Source organism: Suricata suricatta, chromosome 4 (assembly GCF_006229205.1).
Source record: "Suricata suricatta isolate VVHF042 chromosome 4, meerkat_22Aug2017_6uvM2_HiC, whole genome shotgun sequence".
Taxonomy (NCBI): domain Eukaryota; kingdom Metazoa; phylum Chordata; class Mammalia; order Carnivora; family Herpestidae; genus Suricata; species Suricata suricatta.
In genome coordinates, this window is record NC_043703.1 from 93,054,721 (window position 1) to 93,075,376 (window position 20,656).

Consider the following 20,656-nt stretch of genomic DNA (forward strand, 5'->3'; position numbering starts at 1 on the left):
CCCCCGCCCCCCGCGCCCGCGCGCGAGCCCCCCCAGCGCCCTCCCCCGCGCGGCCGCAGGAGTTTTTAAAGTGGGCTGGCGGCCCCGGGAGCCGGACATTCGAGAGCGGTCCGCGACACAGTCCCTGCGCCCAGCACAGCGCTATCCTGAGGCGGCTGTACAATCCTCGGCAGTGTCCTGAGACTGTACGGTCATCTCCGAGGACGCGCCAGACTCTTCCAACTCCCGTCGTTGCAGCCACTTTTTCTTTCTCTCTCTCTCTCTCTCTCTCTCTCTCTCTCTCTCTCTCTCTCTCTCTCTCTCTCTCTCTCTCTCTCTCCCCCCCCCCCCTCTCTCTCTCTCTCTCTTTTTTGAAAACTCAGAAAAGTGACTCCTCTTCGTGGGGAAAAGGAACTTCGGTCCCGCTCTCGCTGCCCTCTTTTTGGGTTTGACAGCTTCCTTCCACTCCTTCTCCTGACCCCGCCTCCCAGTGCAGGTTCCTCCCCGTCACCTTTCTCCACCCTCCTCCTCCGCACCTACCCAGACGCCAGCAAACTTCCACCTGACGGTGCCGGACGCCCGGGACCTGTTAGCACCTGGGACCTTTAACACCAGCCGGGACCGCGAGGAATTGGCGAGGGCCACAGCGGAGGCGGCGCCTGCAACCCCCACCGGCCGGGGAGCCCAGGTGTCTGGCGTCTCAGAGCACCACGGCGACAATGACAACTGACAAGGAGAAGAAAAGGTAAGCGGGCGTCCAAGCCAGCAAGGGAGCTGGTTGGAGGGAGAGGGCCAGGTTGCGCCCGGTCGGTGCGACCAAGAGCAGCTAGGAGAGAAGTGCTGGAGGATCGGTCTGGAGGGGTTTAAGAGGGAGAGCAGGTGCCCGGTCTCTGGACGCGGACGCGGCGCTGCGGCTTCGCAGGGAAGGGTTCTATGGCCCGATGGAGTCGCGAATCCGCGCGCGCGACGTAGCCGGGAAGCCCAGGGAGATGGCCCTGGAAGACAGAGGGGCTCTGGCGAGGAGAACCTTCCCAGATCTCCGCCGCGCCAGCCCCCCGCTTCAAACTCATGTGGCCAGCATGTTGAAATGTTTCTGGTTTGACTCGACTTAGGTCAGCTTTCGACCTTCTCAGGTCTTGCTTGTGGGGCACCATCCACTCGTCTTCTTTTCTTGGGACCCCCTCGGGTCCTTCCAAATGAGCTGCTATTTTCGCACTGCGCCCCAAACTAGCCAGGGGCCAGAGCTGGAGCGCTGCTCCGGGACGCGCCCCTGCCGAAGGGCCAGTACGCCGCGAAGGGCCCCGCTCTGGCTTTGCAGACTTTATGGAAGCTTGAAGAACCCTCCTTCCTTCCCGATCCCTCACATTGACTCCCGAGGGTACTGGGTGGTGGGCTGGGTTGCCTCTCAGGGCGCAGGTGTGTTGGTGTGCGGGGAGGGAAAGGCGACACCGGTGACCCCGGCAGGTCCTGGTGTCTTCCCTCAAGAGGACAGAGAAGGGCAGCCGCGATCTGCCCGTCTGCCCTCGCCAGCTTCTCGGTTCTGGGTGAGAGGCAACCCCGGCCAACTCTCACTGCCTTCCCGCCCCCTCCCGGCCGCTCCCCGCCGGGCGGTCTCCGGGCGGGGGTGAGAGCGCCCGGCGTGGGCACGGCCTCGCCTCCAGCAATGGAGCCAAGTTGGCTGTCTAAACCCCAACTCCTCGGGTCTCCTCGGGGGCTGCCCGGTGGGCCGGCGCTTTCAGCTCCGCCCTCGGCGGCGGCTTGGCGGGGCTGGGTTTGGGGGAACCGAATCGAACTTTCGGCCCGAGCCGGGGCCGATGAGCTGCTGGGCTGTGGGGCGGTGGGTTCGGGATGGGGGTACCGAGCCGCGAAGGGAGGGGGTGGCTGGCCCCGAACCGAGGCTCGGGACAGCTCCGTGCGGGGATTGATTTGTTCTTGTTCTGACTCCCACCTGCGTGGGACCTGCGTCAGAAACAGTGTATCTTATGGTCGAAAGCGGCGGTTCCCACCTCGGGGCACGGATAAGGATTTGATAAACGGGAGCTAATCGCGTGCGTTTTGGCCGGGCGCTCAGGCCGGCGCTCCCAGATCGCCGGGAGAGGGGACCAAGCCTGGCTCCCCCTCCCGCCTCACTGTAGCGCCCCCGGCCTGACACGGGTGAAGGAGCGTGGGCCCGGCCACTCTGGAGCCCTGGGGCCTCGAAGCTTCTTTGCGGTGCCATGTCTTTTGAGGGCGCCAAAGCAAGAAACCTTAAGATCCCAGCACATTTTGTAAAATCAACACATCCTGCATCATCGTAATGCCAAGACTAATGACTGAACAACCAAAAAAACGAAATTGTAGTCAGCTCTTATGAACGCGCTCTTGGCTCCTTAGCCGGCAAGGGAACTTATGGTACCTTTTACAACTGTGATGCCTATCGGTGAATGTTGCAATCGGAGGTGGGGCCTGATGGTAATCTTGACAGATGTGTGAAGTGTCAGCTTCTCCCCGCAGCTCAGCGCCCGGGTCCTTGTGTTACGTATTTTAATAATTGCAAGAAACTTGGGAGCCGGGGAAATAATGACTTTGAGATTCCCGGCCTTATTACCTCTTGGAGATGGAGGGCGCTGAAATAGGAGAGGGAAAGAAAGTGGATAATCAGACTTGAAATTAACTCTCACAATTGGTGGGGTGTCAGAAGTGCTGTGGGGCTGCCGAGAAAGACGCCTTGAAGGCCCGCTGCGGGGCTGCAGCACAGAACTGGTGACTGCACAGAGTGTCTGCCTTCTGTGGCTTGCTTTGATTTTTGTGCCGCAAACTGGCAGGATACACAGCATGCCCCTCACCTTCCAGAGCTCCACGAGGGTTTGTCCAATTCCTGTTGGGTTAATTGTTTTGAGATATATTTACTTTTCGCGCCTGGCTCTGTTCGCTACAGGCTCCTTGTGGGACCAAGGTGTAATTAAAGCATGTGAACCAATACATTCAAAGTTAGTGTGTCATCTAAGTGTCGGTCCTTAGCTTTCCAGACGTGTCTCACAAGTGATGCCTGCCCAGGGGGCTCTCAGGATGACGATTCTGCACATAGGTTCTTAAGATGTGTAATTTTTCTGGTTCAGCAGAAGCATTTCTTTCCCCAAATTCAAGATGCACAGACATTTGCAATGTTCCTTCTAACAACAGCCTTTCAAGAAGCGGGCGGGATTATTTTGTTCCAAAAAACGTTCATGCTTCCACAGATGTGTTAATGTTTAATAGTAAAGAGTTTGCTTTCTAAACCTTGGCTGGCTAGGCTCCAGGGTGGGTATCAAAGTGCGTTTTTTTTTTTTTTTGGTGGTAGTGGGCATTCCCATTGATTTCAGAGAAAGTCAAAAACTGAAGCTTGGTAGGGGTACTGCACTCACATAACCTTTCTGTATCAGTCTGTCTTGAGCAAATGGGGGCCTCATTAATTAAGGTTCCTGATCCTATGAAGAGCTAGAAAGTGTCTCACCTCCTGATAAAACCATTCCTGAGTCCCTTTCCTGGGAGAGAAGAGTTTGGAAATTCTCAGCCATGTGGGGACTGGAGAGTGGTTCAGGTGAATGTAAAGGAGATCTTTGGATAATCAAGGAGCAAAGTCCACCCCAAAGCCAGACCCCACTCAGAGAACCTTTCTGGAATGCGTAGGTTACTTAGTGCAGGGCGAGCAGTGGAACAGGCATTGGAGACATCTGGACCAGAAGTTTTCAAACTACCTCCCCATTCCCCTGCCAGCTGGACTCAGTTGTTCCTCTGGTAAAATAAACGCAAAGCCCATCTTTTCCTAATTCTAATAGGGAAATTATTGCTAGGCAGTTTTTCTCAGTATAAGTATATATCCTGTAAATATTTATCATTTGATGTCTCTGCCCGCAGCATGACTAGAGATTACCAGAATTGCAGAGATGATAAGGAGTTCGTTTAACACATTAGGTTCAGGCATTTAAAGTTTAATTCATACAGCTTTCACAAATTTCAAGAGGAATGATGTGGCTCAGGTTTTTTCAGCGTCCCTGAAGAGGAGCTTAAGGATCATTTTATAAGGGGTCATGAAAATCATCTAGTACCAAGGTCCAGAGAGGTTAAGTGACTTTTCCAGTCCCAAGGAAAGTTAGTGTGGTAAGAATCAGAACCCTGATTCTTTACTTTCATTAATTATGTATTTTCCTATTGTTGACCACATCATATCCCCAGCCCTGAAATGGCTCCAAACCAGGAGGATGATTCCCAAAGGATTACAGTGCCCTCTCCCCCACTGCCGCCAAGTCACTGAACCTTGTAGAAAGGAGATTTGCTCTTCTAGATAATTATAAAAGACACGAAGCTGCAGCAGGAGACGTTCTGTTTGCTTTTTGCAAAATAGGAAGCGGGGTTGGCCCTGGTTCCATTGTCTACAAACTTGGGGAAGTATGAATTCAGTTGTTTTAGTGTTCTCCCTTTATTTCTCTTAGAAAATAGTTTACTTATATGTGGACCTCATTAAACAAAACCAGTGCAAGGACTGTTCACAGTAGGGCAGTTTGCTTTGTGAAGTAGTGAGCCCCTTGTCAGCAGAGACATTCAAGCAGCATTAGATTGATTCCTCTACGGAGTTGGCAGTACTAAACTGTTTAATTCACCTAGCATGTAAATCAGTCAGAGCATAAGTGGGGGAGGAACAGAGAAGAGAGGGAGACACAGAATCCAAAGCAGGCTCCAGGCTCTGAGCTGTCAGCCCAGAGCCCAACATGGGGCTGGAACCCACACACCAAGAGATCAGGACCTGAGCTGACTCCTGACTGACTGAACCACTCAGGTGCCCCTTGAGAGAGAGGGAATTTCTTAACCTGGACTATGTGGGTAGGCTTCAGGGCATGGTCTGTGGGCCTCTGAAGTTGGGTGCAACGTATTTATGTATATAAGCCCCGCCCCCAACCAGGGAAATCTGTTCAGCTCTCAGTAGCCTTTAAAAGGTTCTATAATCTGAAACAGGCCGGCTCTTATTCTTCAAATGCCTGATTCAGTGACTGCCTCACATTTGAGGATCTTTCTGTTCGGGTCCCAGCTAGTTTCTACATTCACTGCCAGTGTCTCTCCCCATCTTGCAGATGGGTGAGGGGTTGCATATCTAGTAGAGATTCACCCTTTTCTGTCCCTGGCTGTCTGTCCACCTACACATCCGCCTTTGGTGATGGAAGGAAGGGGTGCTGAGTGCGCAGCACAGGGTTAGCTCTGGGATGATTCATTTTCTTAATGCTTCTTAAAACAACCATGAAAATTTATCCTCACATTTTCCATCACCCTCAAACAGTTATTTGGAGGCCCTTTTAGGTAGTAAGAATATGGTGTCCTTAATAGAAATCATACATGCAGTAGGACAAAACCGTAAAGCCTGAACATTTTAGTCTTATTAGGGAAGGCTGTGTTCTTAGAACTTTACATGGGTTAACTCTTTTAATCCTCATAACAACCATGCAGAATAAGTCCTGTTATTATCCCCATTTCACCGATGGGAAAGCTGGAGTGTAGGAAGGTAACTGCCAGAGGTCACATGGGTGGGAATCGATTTGAACCGGGCAGATGATCTCCAGAGTCTGTATTCTGAACCGGGGGTCCAATCCCCCTTACCTTTTCGAAGCCATCTAAATACCATGCCTGATGCGTGGTAAGTACTCTCTATATGATAACTGCTTTTGCTGATGTATTTATAATTATTACAATTACTTTTTCGTGACTCATCATGGGATTGAACCTCACACACAGACAGGGATTGAAGATCTGAAGGGTAGACTTGGAAGCCCTGGAAATTCTCACTTTTCATGCATTTTCCTCAGCTCTGATAGGAGGTGGTTCTCTACCGCCCCCAGCAAGTTCAAAGCTTTCCACCTCCCACCCTTCACTGGTGGCAAGACTTCAATAATTCCTTTAGCCTTCAGACCCCATTGTGCCGAAGAACCTGTTAGAAGTTTTCCTCTGGGGCTTCTGAAGAACCATCTCCAAATCAAGATGCACAAGACTTCCTCTGGCTCTTTTGATCTTTTGAAACTGTGAGGACAGGAAGGAAAGGATGGATGGGGGGAATAAAGAATAGCTATGGCCATTGCAATAATAATACTTTACGTTTTTCGAGAGCCCTTTCTCTGAGGAGCCCCGAGAGCTTTTTCACAGCCATCGCACCATTGGCTTCTCAAGTTCTCCCCATGCTGTAAACCATTAGTGCACCAACACGTGCCGTCACACAGAGAGAAGCAGATCCTACTGGCAGTTGCACACCACCATGCGTGTGGTAGTTGTGCGTGGCTATGTGCTATTCACAGTGCCTGTGGTTTTCAAGCAGCGTCTGGGTGTGATTTGTTGCCAGTTGTCTGGTATTGAAAGCCACAGACTGGTCTGCAAGCGTGGACCCAGGAAGAGCGGTGGGGGCCCTTGGAGATCTTTGGATCCGAGGAGGCAGGTGCAGAATGGGTCAGAATGTCCTCTATTTCTAGGTGGCCGTTTTCCTTTTTGTTTCTAGTTTCTCTAGAAATACTGGTTTGTTTGACTGCCTTGGGCCCTTTCCAGGGGCCACCTGTACATCAGCAACACTCCGATTATGTGGGATGGCCACCAGAGGCTCCACATGTTCCCAGGAGGTGCACATTTCCCCCTTAATTTGGAAAAATCCTTCTGCCTTAAGGTTATAAGTCACTTCTGCGCAAGATAAGGACTCTGGGAAGCAGCTCCTTTCCTCACATGGGAAGGTGTTTCAGAAAGGGTGGTTCATGGGTGAGGAAAATAACCCCATTAAAATGTATATTGATCTGCCACACACCCATTTGGCATTTTCCCAATTCTACAAAGCCATGAAGTGGGTTGTTAGGACTCTCTCCTCTTATATTCCTCGATAAGGGAGGTCAGACCTGAGAGGTTCTAGGAATCTTGGCACATTGGTGATTTTATTGGGTTAGGTTGTGTGATAAAACCCACGAGTGGGGAAAATGACTCCACTCTGCTGCACTCACGCTGCTGGAGGGGAGCCCCCATCCCCGGGCTGGCTTCCTGCAACTGTTAGGGGTACAGCCAATATTCTGGGCTCTATAGAAGTTCGGCAACTCTGACAGCTTTGATTGGCTCTCTCCATCTTCTTTTCAGTCTGAGGCTCCTTTGTCTTGTGGAGGGGTCACTGGTTTGCTGGGCATAAGAGACGCATGGGTTCTAGCTGAGACACTTCAGAAGCATTTTATAAATCTGTAAAATACATCAGCTAAAGCATGTGGTTATTTTTGGTGGCAGTCATTTAAATCACTGTGCTGTGTGCCTAGCCATGCAGTGCTCTTTCTCTGTGTCTTGTTGTATTAACAAATACATGTATTTTACTCTTGATACAAAATTTTCAAAGAAAAATTTTTTTCGTATTGTAACCACTTTGTATGACGCTGGTCCTGACTGCCCCTGGGTTGGGGGCAGGGGGAAGAAAGGGCAAAACTTTATCCTGATTTTATACTTGGGAAATGGAGCTACTAACAGAAGCAAACCACGCTGTCTGCAGTGAAATCTACCACTGGACCCAGGTGCCCTCGGGGAGGCTGGACCCCTAGGGACCCCCTCAGGCTCCCGATATAAGGTAATAAAGACTCAAGAGCACAAAAGGGGTGACTCAAACATAAGTGGTAACTATTCTCATTACTAATGAGTAATTATAGCAAATATTTACAGGCCTCCTTCCTACCTTTACGACTTCCTGTTGCTGAAGCACTTTGGAGTGTTGAGAAAGATTGTACTGGAAAAATACGTCATACACAGTTGCAGGAAAGAGTGGCTTTAAGCACACACCAAAAAATCGGTTGCTTGGCTCTATTCATGAATTCCATGTGGAAACAACAGATGAGTATTCTCGTGAGGGGGCTGTTTGAGGATCCATTCCTAGGAACATGAAAACAAATTTTAAAAAATCAATTCTGGATGATCAAATATATGGGAAATGGGACACCAGATATTTTTGCTGAGTATTCTAGAAAGAAAACGACTTTGCAAAGAAAAAGTTCAAGCACAGGTCATTTGGTAAATACTCTTTCATAAACATGATCTCTACAGTATTTTTCTAAATGAAAAGAGTCATGCATAATGGAATAAATCAGGATGTACAAACTATGCCATGTGGGGATTTCAGGGAGCAAGAGGAATATCATCCACATGGATTCCTATACACTTGGTTTAAAGAGCACTTCACTGAAATTGCTCTCTTCAGTGTCAGTAAGCCACTGCACCCTTGTCTTTCTCTCCCATGTTTCCAAGAGTTCTCAGATACTATTTTAGAATGGCAGCTTTCACTCCAACACTGGCTAAGGTTGATGAAGCTAATTTTGGTGCCCAGGGTAAAGGGAGAGAGGAGCCCTCTGCAGAGCCAAAAGGGCTTTCTGTGCCTGGGTTTGGAGCAGCATGGTGTCACCAGACACACCGCATTTCACCTTTAGAACCTTTATTTGTGTGCTTGCACAACAAATGTTTACCCAGATATTAAGATAAGAAAAGTATGAAGGTCACATTTTGCCAGTGACAGGAGCTCCTATAAATGTAACCATATCACTGTGCAGCAGGAGTCAGTCTTTTATTCTGTACCAGGGACTTAGGGGAATTAATGGTGGGTGGGGCATGGGAACCAGGCCCTTCTTGGTTTTTTGGCTTCCTTGTCTGTTCTCAGCATGTCCTGGCTCAGCTGGCCTGCCCCTCCCATTAGGCGAGGCCCTTTAAGTTGGTCAAGAAGTCAGAGGAAGTCGTGGTCCACTGTGGGCCCCCTCCCCTCAGGAGTTTTAGGGTGTTCCATGGAAATTAGTGCCCCCTGCCTTTACCTGCTGTCTGACTGGCTGGAAGCAGCCTGGCTACTAAAATAGCTTTCCGAGCCTCTCGGAAGAGGTTTGCCTGGTACCGATGCTGCCCCTATTTTGGGCAGGGCTGTCCTGTCCTCAGAGCACAGGGAGTCTTCACGATGGGAAAAGCCTTGCTTTTGTTGTGGATCTGACTGATTCTCCTAACGATCTCTAAGGAGTAGCTTTGCGCAGAGCCTGAAAGAAGGCATGGACCCTTGGCCTAACTTCCTTCCCAAGGGCAGCCTACATGGCAGTGGAAGTTCTCACTGACAGTGAGGGACCCCTTCCCAGGCCTCCCCTTCCCCCCCACATCCACCATCACCCAGCATGCCTTCTGAGCCCCGGTTATGCAGACTCTTCCTCCTCCTGCCCCAATGACTTGTTTACCTGCGTCACAGGCTCCTTCGCACCTGGATTCCCTCACGCTAGTACTGCTGTCTTGGATGCTCTTTCTACTCAAATATCTGCTACTTTCCTAGTGCAAGTCCAAGTTCTCGGACTCCAGCAAAGCCTGCTGCAGTAGTTCCCATGCTGGCACCCCCCCTTCCACCCCACTGTAGCTTTTCCTTATGCTTACTAAAGAGGCTGCCTGATTCCGTTTCCTTGTTATCTAATGACATTTTAACGTGTTCTCGTCTTTCCAACTAGATTGTGTGTTAAGGGCCAGGGTGTCTAATTTTCTGCCATGTCCTGTAATACTTCTCATATTTTGAGTGCCTAAAATCATCCTTGACTTTAAAAAAAATCATAGAATTGCTTGGTTGCTGCCCCCTGGGTCCCTGGGAAAGCCCCACCCCCTTGCACCCTTCTTTTCTCAGTCCTATAGATTTGAGAGCTGGACTCATTTTACTGTAAAAAGAAAGAAAAAGGAAAGGAAAAACTTGGGGAACCACATACAGATCCTGTTGATACCTGATTTTACATCAGATGCAAACCTCAAGCTAGTACTAGGTCAGTGCTTCACTTCAGGAAGGCCCGATACACCAAGGCCAGTGCCAGCCAGACAACAATGGACTCCAGCTTTGTCTCTGTGTTTAAAAGGCCAGATGGGAAAGTGTGTGCAGAAGAGAACACAGCTCTCAATTCAGAAAAATCACCTCCCCTGAGGAGCCTTCCTTGGTCAGCAGCACTTTGGTTACCTCTGTATTCAGATGGTTTTCAGTCTGTATTTTATTTGTATGATGGTTTCACAACTTGCTTTTGAGTGTGGATGTGTGTTTGCGTGTTCATGTGTATATGTGTCTCTGAAAACATGTAGGTGGTAAGGCCTTCATGAGCAGGGACCAGTCATTTCTTCCTTCCTTCCTTTCTTTCTTTCTCTTTCTCTTTCTTGCTCTTTCTTTCTTTTTCTTTTTCTTCCTCTTTCTTTTTCTTTCTTTCCATATTAAACTTGTGGTTTTACTCAGGTTTGATTTTAACAACTATGTTGGGGAGGGAGCCCACAGGAGAGGATGAAGCCCGTGGAGGCAGGGCCCTCCCAGGTGCCTGAGGAGGGGACAGGTCCCCTCCCCTCTGTCCTCTTGCTTCCCCAGCTAAAGGGATTTGGGAAGAGACTTAGGCAGGAGACGGAGCTGGTGCCCAGTCTGTGGGGCGGCGCTTGGGGTAAAGGGCCATGGGGAGCAAGGGGCAGTCACCTTTTTCTGTTCTTTCTTCCCACAGTGCCTAGAACAGAGGCCCACATTTGGGAGTCCAGTAGTTCTTTGTAGAGTCAGTAATTCTATGTCTATGTCTGCAATTCGGGGGTCTTAGTTACAGAGGGTTGCAGACACAGGCAGAAACCTTTGCTCAGATCAACTTTCCCATTCCCCTGGTTACCCACCATGCATGTAGTGAGGTCTGTGTGTAAACATTTATAGGTTACCTACCACAGTCAGGTGTCACACCGTGCAGTGAGGTTACAAAGAACCATTAGATGGACCCTGCTCTCGGGAATTACGGTCTAATGTTGGAGTTAAAGAATCCCTAAAATTGTTTGTTTAAAACACTGCAAGATGGTTATGTTGATGAGGACCCTAGGCCCCTTTTTAAGATTTATGATCTTGTTTGATAGTTGAAAGTAGCTCAGATAAAAGATTAGCCAAACAGTGGAATATTGGTAGTAATTAAATGAGTGTGAATAGGGTAAATAGGACTTGTGTGTTGCGAATAGTTAGAAAGGGAGGTGGTCAGCATTGATTAGAGGGCTGTCTAGTAGAGGAGTGTTAAGATCTGGGTCTTGAACATTGGGTAGAACTTGGGTAGGCATATGGGTGTGGGACATTCCAGCTGGAGTGGACAGCTGAAGTCAAGCAAGAAGGCAGGAATAAACAAGGTGTGCATGCCAGGGCTGGCGAGCCGGCTCCCTGCACAACTGAGCACTGAATCCTGAGCACTGTTAACGGACAGGAGGTGAGGATCAGGCCTGGGCCGGTATAGGGAAGTGTAGGAACAGTCTGTCCTGAGTCATCTTGTGATGGAATCGTTGAACTGCCTTGGGCCCACAGGAGCAGCACATGTCTCTCTTGAGAATTAGTGTGACAGGAGAGAGCTGTTCAGGACACCTCTTTTATCTTCCAACCAGGAGCCTGGCTTTTGTGTGAACACTGCAGGGTGGCTGGATGAGGCTGTGATTGTTCTCCATAAGAATGACCTACCTCTAAGACTAAAAAGTCCCACCATATTGCTTAGGAAATCAGTCATTTGCCAGTGTGCCCAAATCACACTGGAATGTGTGTGTGTGTGTGTGTGTGTGTGTGTGTGTGTGTGTGTGTGTGTGTGATATATATATGTCATATATATATGACTATACCATCACTCGGGCATAAATACCTCCCACTGTACAACACGGGAGCTGGAAGGGGTCAGCTTACCATATGCTACAATAGTTCCTTTCAGGCTTTGAGGAGAGGTGCAGTGACCCTTACCCTGTGTTCTTATTTTTGGTGGTAACATCTTTGCTTAAATTTGATACAGGCTGTCTTTCTATCTCTTCTTGCTCTTTCTCATTCTACATTCTAGGGCTTTAAGTCTGATTATTGTAGAGCCTCCTCAATACACCACTACTTATGGGGAACGAGTCAGCCAAAACCAAGTCAGACCACCCCACTTGTCAGTCTCTACCCATTAATAGCATTCCTTGTGCAGAGAAAGTGCAGCCGAGCGGTTCCTTGACCTTCGCCTTTCCTGTTGTGTGGCTGCACCACTCCCTAAAGCCTGAGCTATGATGTTCTTGGGCAGATGCTGCCAGAAGAGAAAGAGGAGTTCTCTTTCTGGAGTCACCTGGTGAGTAGGGTGGCTAGAGTTTTTTCACTCCCCAGCAGGTATAACCTTTCCTCTGGAGGTATCACAAGCACTAGAGGTCATGGTTGGACTTGTGAGCCGAGCCTTGACCATAGAGCCCGAATCACTGGGGAGGCTCCCACACCAGGGACCAGCAGAGTCACTTCAGTACACACTGTCCAATGGCACTTGGAGGGAGCCTGTAGCTCCTGAATGCTCTTGGCTTGGAATTTAATCTCCTCATGACAACTGCATGTCTTCATCTCTTCTTCCTTTTCTATCCCCTCAGTAATCAGTAAATGGTTGTCAAACTAAGAAACTGCTACCCAATGCCGGCACGAGAGCTTTATTCAGTGGTGCGCTCAGTAATCATCTCCATACCTACCCTGTGCCGGCTTCTGGACTTTGGGCCTGAACCCAGGGAAGGGCTTCTGGAGACAGGTGGAAGGAGACTTCCTCCCTGGGGACTGCAGGTGACAGCCAGCTACATAGCCCTGTGCCGCCCAGACATAGTGTTGTCTGGGGCCATGGGCAGTCTGCAGGAAGTTGCCTGGGGGACATCCTAAGAACCCCCATTGGCCAGAAAGTGGTGTTTACTCAGAAGGGTGCGTTTGGCATGTACCTAACCACAGCTCCAGGTAGGCCTTCAGAAGGAAAAGGAAGGTGTCTTAGCCAAGCTAATCTGTGACTGTACCCAGGGTTCTGAAACCTGTGAACATAGCGTATCCATCCCTTTGTGTTTTTTCTCTTTTCTCTTCCTTTCTGAAGTAAAAATTCCTTTTGAAAAACTTCAGCGTTGCCTCTGCTGAACTCTTAGCAAACTGTTCTCCCCCCCTAGGTCAGTGAGGACAGGGTCCCCAGGCACTCTTAGTGGTGGTGGGATGACCACAGCCTCTGGCCAGCTTTGGGCCTTGGGAAGTCCTGGTGGCCAGAGAATACAGGCAGAAGGGAGTCTGAGCTTACTATGAACATTGATCCCTCCTTTCTCGAGCCATTCATTGGAGCACCTTTGAAACTATTTTCCATATTCAGATCAGCATAAGCTTTGTGATTCTGGGCCACCTGTAGCTCCTTGTGTGGATGCCGATTTTACAAAGTTATGATGACAGCTATTGTTCTCCTTGAGTTAGATCTTCCGGGCCACAACAGGGTACATGTTTATTTTGGAAAGGGACACATTTTCAGCCACTTGAGTTTCTTTGCCACCAAAATTAGTGTCAAGAAATGAGCAGAAGAATTCCATATTTCTTGCAGTGGCTGGGTGGTTCAGTCGGCTAAGTGTCCGACTTTGGCTCAGGCCATGATCTCATGGTTCATAGGTTCGAGCCCCGCATCAGGCTCTGTGCCAGAGCCTAGAGCCTGCTTCAGATTCTGTGTCTCCCTCTCTCTCTGCCCCTCCCCCAATCATGCTCTGTTTCTTTCTGTCTCAATAATAAATGTTTAAAAAAACATAAATTTTTTTAAAAAGGCAGTAATTTAAAAAAAGAATTCCATATTTCTTTTTTAATGTTTGTTTGTTTGTTTGGAGAGAGAGAGAGAGAGAGCAGGGAAGGGGCAGAGAGAGAATCCCAAGCAGGCTCCACGCTCTCAGTGCAGAGCCCAGTGTGGGGCTGTATCTCACAGTTCATTAGATCATGAACTGAAACCAAGAGTCAGACGCTTAACTGACTGAGCCACCCAGGTGTCCCAAGAGTTCCATATGTCTTAGCCAATGTTTTGCCAAACAGTCTGTAAGTGCTCCAGGGCCACCTTCATCTGTTTTGTGTCCCTCGCAAAGCTTGCCTCCATGTGAAGGTCAGAGGTGCTCTCAAAAGTCTTGAGTCTGAAAGAGTGTTCTAGATCCCTTTCTGACTTGTGTGATCAAAAACCAGCAATTTAACCTCTAAGTGTGTCTCTGATTCCTAGATGGGGATTAGACACAGTAATTGCTTTCTATGAATGCTGTCATGAGGTTGAAATGAGCTAGAGTTTCAGTAAAACTATGCATTTTAAAAGCCTATTACACTTTAAAATAATTTCTTCAACCATTATCTCACTACAAAGACCTTTGAAAGTATAAAGTGCAGACCATGAAGGCTTTGTGACTAACAAGTGACGCAGTGTAATCATTCAGCACATCTTTACCTGTTGGCGTGATTTGACTGCAGTTGGAAGGGAGTCTCTAGAGAATCTAAAAGAAGATGCTTTTCAGGATTATGGGCTCCTGCCAATAGTGATTTCAGGGCATGAGTTATATTTTTCCCATAGTCTGAGATGCGAGGAAATCTGATAACACCAAGAGACAAGGGAAACTGAACAATGGTGTGACTTGAGATGTGTCCCTTTCCATGTCTGGCCTGTCTCCCCTCACCTGTAGAGACAGAACAGCCATGCCAGCTGCCATCCTACTAGGAGTGGGTATTTCCCTTTGACTTAGCACCCCCAGATCTCGTGATCCACATCACATCTGCTCAGGACCCATCTGATGCTTTGCTGACTCTTGACAGAAGAGAGTGCCTGGTCCAAGGTCTTTAAAATAAAGGTCAGGCAGCTTCTTGGAAGATCTGGAAAAGGGCAGCATACCACTGCCTAGTTGATACCTGGGCCTCCGGGTATTACTAGAAGTGCAAAGAGGCTTGGGTATGAGGACCTGGTCCCGTATGAGGACCTGGTCCCACATGGGGACCAGGGTACTTGGCCTCAGATCTGCAGCTTTCCTGATCTCTCTTGTGCCGGGATCTGCCCTTCCCGCCAGCCAGCTGACTTAGGTCTGAGGTCTCAGCTGAAGTATCACCTCCTTGGGAAGCCTTTCCTGACCTCCCTCAGTTAATTTCCATCCCTCTGTCCCTCTTTTTTTTTTTTTTTTTAACAATACTTCCACATGCTGTTATTTTTTTTGTCTGTCTACTCTCTTGCCCTCCTCTAGTATCACGATCCTGGTGGGCAGGGACCGTGCTGACTTGCTCAACATCATCTCCTTAGTGTTTGGGGAAGTGCTGGGCACTTTTTAGATGCTCCTTAAATAATTGCTAAGTGAAATAATTATAATATAATAATATAATTAATTATTAATAATAATTAATCACGGATTGCTGGGTCCTACACTTTTGTTTCTTAAAGTCATTTGGTGCTTAATTTTTCCCCCCAAAGCTCATGATATAGATAAAGTAGTTGTCATTCTCATGTGATCACAAAAAGTGGTAGAGCCCATGTTAACGAACCCCCAGTCCCAGTCTTTGTTTACTGATTTTCGTGTTGTGATGTTATTGTTTGTCCTATTTGGCAATGCTTACACTGGAGGAGTAGGGGCCATTGTGTGTTGGTGGCGTCTGGAAATACACAGCAGCGTCCCAGGAGACCTCCACTGTTGGTCCTTACCACAATTAGCAATTGTCAGGCCCGGGGCAGTGGCCGGGTGGCTGTCATTCCCTATGTGGCTGGTTCTGTGTGTTGGAACATCATTGCCTGCTCCCGACACAGGCAAAGGGAAGCGGGAGCCCTAGGACCACAGCCCCATTTAAGCCTGGTCCTATCAATCCCACCACTCCCATCTAGTCCCCTTCTGCTTGGGAAAGGTCCCGTGTGGGTAGCTAGTGGAATTTCTGTGGTCTGGTGACGAGGAAGGAGGAGTGCTAACTGGCTGAGTGACCTCTGGGCCTCAGTGTCCTCACCTTTAAAATGGGCCAGTAGGTGGCAACAAGACGCAAAGATGTCTTTGAGGGTTCTGATTCCATTGTGACATGAAGTCCAAGTGGAGCCAGGTTTCCAGGTACTTCCTTGGGGAAGGAGGATGGGCGTTAAAGGTGATCAGTGGGAGCCTGGAGGAAGCCTCTCCAATTTCCCTGAACTGCTCCCCACCCAAGAGGAGATTCAAGTGGACAGGGGCAGAGACTTGGCAGTTGCTATTGGGCATGGCGTGATGCAGAGAAGGCCTGGATCCACTTCCACGATAGTAGCAGGACCACCCTTAAGTAGGAGGGGGATGAGGTGTGACAGAATGCACCCTGCCCAGTGGTTTCCACAGAGGGCAGGGCTGTGCTGTCAGGAGGGGCAGTGGCTCACCTCTGCGTGCCAGAGAAGCAGGAGGTGGGCTGCTGGGGTGAGTGGGAGCACCCTTAACTAAGAGACCGGGCTCCCGACTGCCACAACCATGCTGCAGTTGGAGCCTCAGGTTCCGCATCTGTTAGATGGCTACTGTTGTCTCTGCCTGGGCTGGGAAAACAGAAACTGCTGCAGGAGAGGGTGCTATTACTGCTACCACCCCCACATATACAGGAATAGTTGTGTGTGTGTGTGTGTGTGTGTGTGTGTGTAAATTAACATAACTGGGGTGCTCAGGGTTGACACTGTCATGAGATGAGGGACACAAGCCATGTGAAGGTACTGAGCTGAGGCAGCAAGCAGGAGTCTGAGTCAGGAAGCCAGTGGCCTTGAGAGGAACAGGCTCAAACAGTACTGCATGGAGTCATGACTGGGGGGAGGGGAGCATGTCCTGGGACAGAGGTGAGTCATGGTGCGTGAGTGTTGGGGAGTCACCTTGAACTTGGGCCAAAGAAGTAGAAATATTGGGATTTGGATTTATCTGCCTTTAATCAGGTACATCAAGTTCTGGATGGCGGCCCACTGGCCGGAGACCTGAGGTGGACAGCTCTCCCTTGCCGCCCTGGGAAGGCTCTCCGCTGGCTTCAGCCCCACTGAGCGAAGTCCGCTTATTCGCTGGAGTTCACACAGACTCCTTGCCAGGCCTGCCCAGAATCCTGTCTCCTCTGACTTCCTGTGCTCTTGCATAATATTTCCTTGCTTCTTGAATGGCTGCCCCTAGCGCAAGGGGCAGCTCAGTGACGCTGCTGGATGGAGAGCAGGATGTGGAGGGAGGATGAGGATGTGTAAACATCACCCAGGAGTGCTCTGGGCCCTGTGAGTCGTAGGCAGGAGGGACAGTGCTCCTCATTCTGGCTGGTGAGAGATGTTAGCGCAAGTGGAGTTGGGGGTACTGTGCAAGTATGTTCATGTACATGTACATAGCAGTCCCTATAAATTGTCTCTCCTGTAAGATTATTTTTAAAGTAGCTAAGTTTTTCTATTATAAAAAGTATACATGTTTCCTATAAAAAGTCATAACAGAGGAGGGCATCACACTTAAAAATCAGCAAAATTTTACCACCCAGAGATAACACTGTTAACATTTTCTTAAACATACTTCTATATATTAAAAATAGATATGTAATTATAGAATGCTATTATATCTTGTGAAAAATGCTTTTTCTATACAGCAATCTATCAGAATTATCTCTTGGCTATCGTGGTACGTAGATTTAATAAGCAGTTGTATTAAGTCCCACTTACAGAAGTATCATAATGTAACCCCTATTCATTAGCATGTCTAGGCTCAGAAAACAAGCTATAACCAGCCCAAACATTACTCTCAAACCTGAAAAGCAGCATCTCTTCCATGTTCCCGACCAATGTATTAGTTCTGGTATCCCAGAAATAACTACAAATTAAAAGGCTTTTTTTTTTTTTTAACCCGTATAAGCTTTTCTCTAGGCTTAGAATAATTCACATGATTGCATAGAGGAGGCTGAGGCCGTAGTGCTGTCAGGACTGGGCTTGGTCTCACTTCGGATGAGATGCTCTCCCAGTGTGGTCCATGTGTCTGCTTTGAGCAAGGAGCCACGAGCTGGGAAAACAAGTTTTTCTTTAGTGGGGTTCCTATGCCCAAGATTTCAAATAAGCTCTGTTTAAAATTTTAATTGGTTATTGCCCTTTTGAAATGTTGTGATACAATCCGTATCTTGTAAAAGGCAGCTGTTCTTCTTCATTCAGTAGTGTCTTCATGATATTGAAAATTTTAATGTGTATACAGTATCATTCAGACATGTCACAGTTAGAAGATTTTTAAAAATTAGCTGAAATGAATGGTATCAATACAATGTTTCTATCCCATCCTTGAAAGCTATATGTTCTTAAGGGTGTGATGAGCTATTTTCCTTCCATTGCTGATGGTGGTTGGATTTGGTCCACTTTGACATAAAGATGGGTCCTGTCCATTTGGGGGCCAGGGGTCTCCAGCATTGGCTTGTTTTCTTTGAATGACTTTAAGCTGGTCTGGGTCTTTCTTTGAATTCATCAGGAGTTTTAGTATGAGACTGGGGTTCACTACTTGTGGTTGGAAATTGCTTCTTAGGTTTACTCTTGAGTCAAGACAAATTGTTTCCTAGAGCTTTCTGTTTCATACTTTTCTTCCAAATCTAAACCTTCTGAAGAATGATAATACTAGTCATTTGAAACATACTTATTTAAAACCTCTCAGGTTGTTTTTAAAAATTTGCCACCAAAATCAGCACCAATAAAATCCAAGTATCTTACTCCATTTCATTTATAGTTGTCTGCTCTCTGGGCAAATAGTCTATTGCAACAAGTTTGTGTAATTCTAGTTTCCCCTTCAATTTATTCACCCTGGACTCCTTTTTCTAGAATTACTGGCAAAATGGTTATTACATCAGATTCCCTGACTGTCTGCCTGAGGAATGAGGCTGGGGGTCAGAGATAGAGGAAATACCATATTGCCTGCTTTACAGAATTTTCCGTATGTAGACATTTGGCTGGTTAATTTTGTTATTGCTCTCTTTCTTGGTCATCTACCTGATTTCGGTGGGGTCTTTGCCTTGTGGGCACATTTTGGAAGTGGGGAGGGACAACAAGACTGAATTGGTCCTCAGAACTATGAAGCAGGACTTTGTCGAAATTAATACTTCTGTACACTGAACATGGAGCAGCGGTTGGCATGGCAACCCCTACGTGGAAAAGCGCACGCTGCTTGCAGATGACTTTTGCAGTACTCAGTGTTAATCTGATAAATGGCTTTTTTAATAGTAGTTTGTGGGCTAATGGAAAGGTCGAAGCAAACCTTCATTAACAGGAAGAAGGATGGGGATTTCGAAGCTACCGAGTGAACACATTGGAGAGCCACAGCCAAATCTCCATTTTTAGCTGAGTGTCTCTTTTTCACATCAGATATGCTTCGAGTTTGGCAGGCTGCAGTAAATTGGGAACACTGTTTGTCTTGAAAAGGTGTAGCTGTCATTATCATTTTAGATTTCAAACAGGGGGATGTTGAGGAGTCCTTTTCATTCAGGACATTTACTTGGAGACTTAAGACTACTGTGCAAGATTGACATTGTGGCATCTTTTTCCTTTGGTGACGGTGGTGGGGTGAGGGTGGTTAATGACTCTCTTTTTTTAATTGTGGTAAAAAATATATAACATGAATTTACCATTTTAACCATCTTTAAGTGTACAGGTCATTGGCTTTCAGTACATTCACACTGTGTTGCAGCCATCACCACCATCCATCTTAAGAACTTCATCTTCCCACATTGAAAAGTCTACATCCATTAAACAATAAATTCCCATTCTTTTTTCCCCCAAACCCCTAGAAAGTACTGTTCTACCTTGTCTGTATTTGACTACTCTAGGTAACTCATGTAAGTGGAATATTTGTCCTTTCGTGTCTGGCTTATTTCACTTAGCAGAATGTATCCAAGTTTCATTCATGTTGTAGCACATGTCAGAATTGTATTCCTATTAAAGGCTGAATAATATTCCATTGTGTGCCTATATTGCTTTCTGTTTATTCTTCCACAAATGGGCATTTGGGCTGTTTCCACCTTTGGCTATTGTGAATAATGCTGCTAGGAACATGGCTCTATCAATAATCTGTTTGAGTCCCTGCTTTCACTTCCTTGGGGCATAAACCCAGGAGTAGACTTGCTGGATCATATGGTAACTCTATGTTTAGATTTTTGAGGAACCCCGAGTGTTTTCCACAGCACCGGCACCATTGTACATTCCCACCAGCAGAGTGCAGGGACTCCAGTTTCTCCAGCCCTTGTCAACAGTTGCTGTTCTCTGGCTTTTTGTTTGTGATAAAAGCCATCCTAATGGATAGGAAAAGGTATTTCATTGTGGTTCTAGTTTGTACTTCCCTAACAGCAGCTTATTTGTCTTTGTGCATGTAGTTGGCTCATGCACGATGGCCTGTGTGGGAATGGAAATCATGGCCTCGTTGTTTGTACTTGGGAGGTGAATGGGACTCTTGGTGTGGTGATACTCGTTGGAGTAGGAGGTGGAAGGGAGGGAGGCGCTGAGTGATTATTGCTCAGGCATGTCAGTAGACCACCTCCCTATTCTCAAAGTCTGTACCGTGGAGCCAGTGAAACTGGGTTAAACTGGAAACCTTTGGGACTGAAGTAATGGCAGTTCTTTAGAGGAGATGTAACAAAGGCAAGCTGTCTGTGGGCTGGATCTGCCCTCTGTAATCCTTCCTGCTTTAGCATGATGTATAGGCATACGTGTCTCTCTTCCCCGAGAATAATCATTGTTGGCACTGGGTACAGAAGCCTGGGCCCATCTTCTTTCCTCTCCTTGGGAGGCAGTCTCCCAGACAACTTGCCACGAGGTTGTTGAGGTCTTTGAACCACCCTGTCTCATTCCTCCACCTGGAACAGTATACACCTGCCCCTCCTCTGAGTTCTTGTGTTGGCAGCTTGTGTTTTGGCAAGAAAGGGACAGAAGTTAGAATTGAGCACCCATGGTAAGCCTGGCACATTGCT

General features: G+C 47.8%; 1 protein-coding gene across 1 annotated transcript in view; it reads left to right on the top strand.

The window, feature by feature from the left end:
* The first annotated feature begins 86 nt into the window (after nucleotides 1–86).
* Nucleotides 87–20,656, top strand: part of EPAS1 (endothelial PAS domain protein 1) — an 82,190-nt gene continuing 61,620 nt past the window's right edge. The window contains exon 1 of the mRNA XM_029937298.1: nucleotides 87–724. Within this exon, the coding sequence (XP_029793158.1) occupies nucleotides 699–724 (26 nt within the window). The 5' untranslated portion in view covers nucleotides 87–698. The remainder of the gene's footprint in view (nucleotides 725–20,656) is intronic.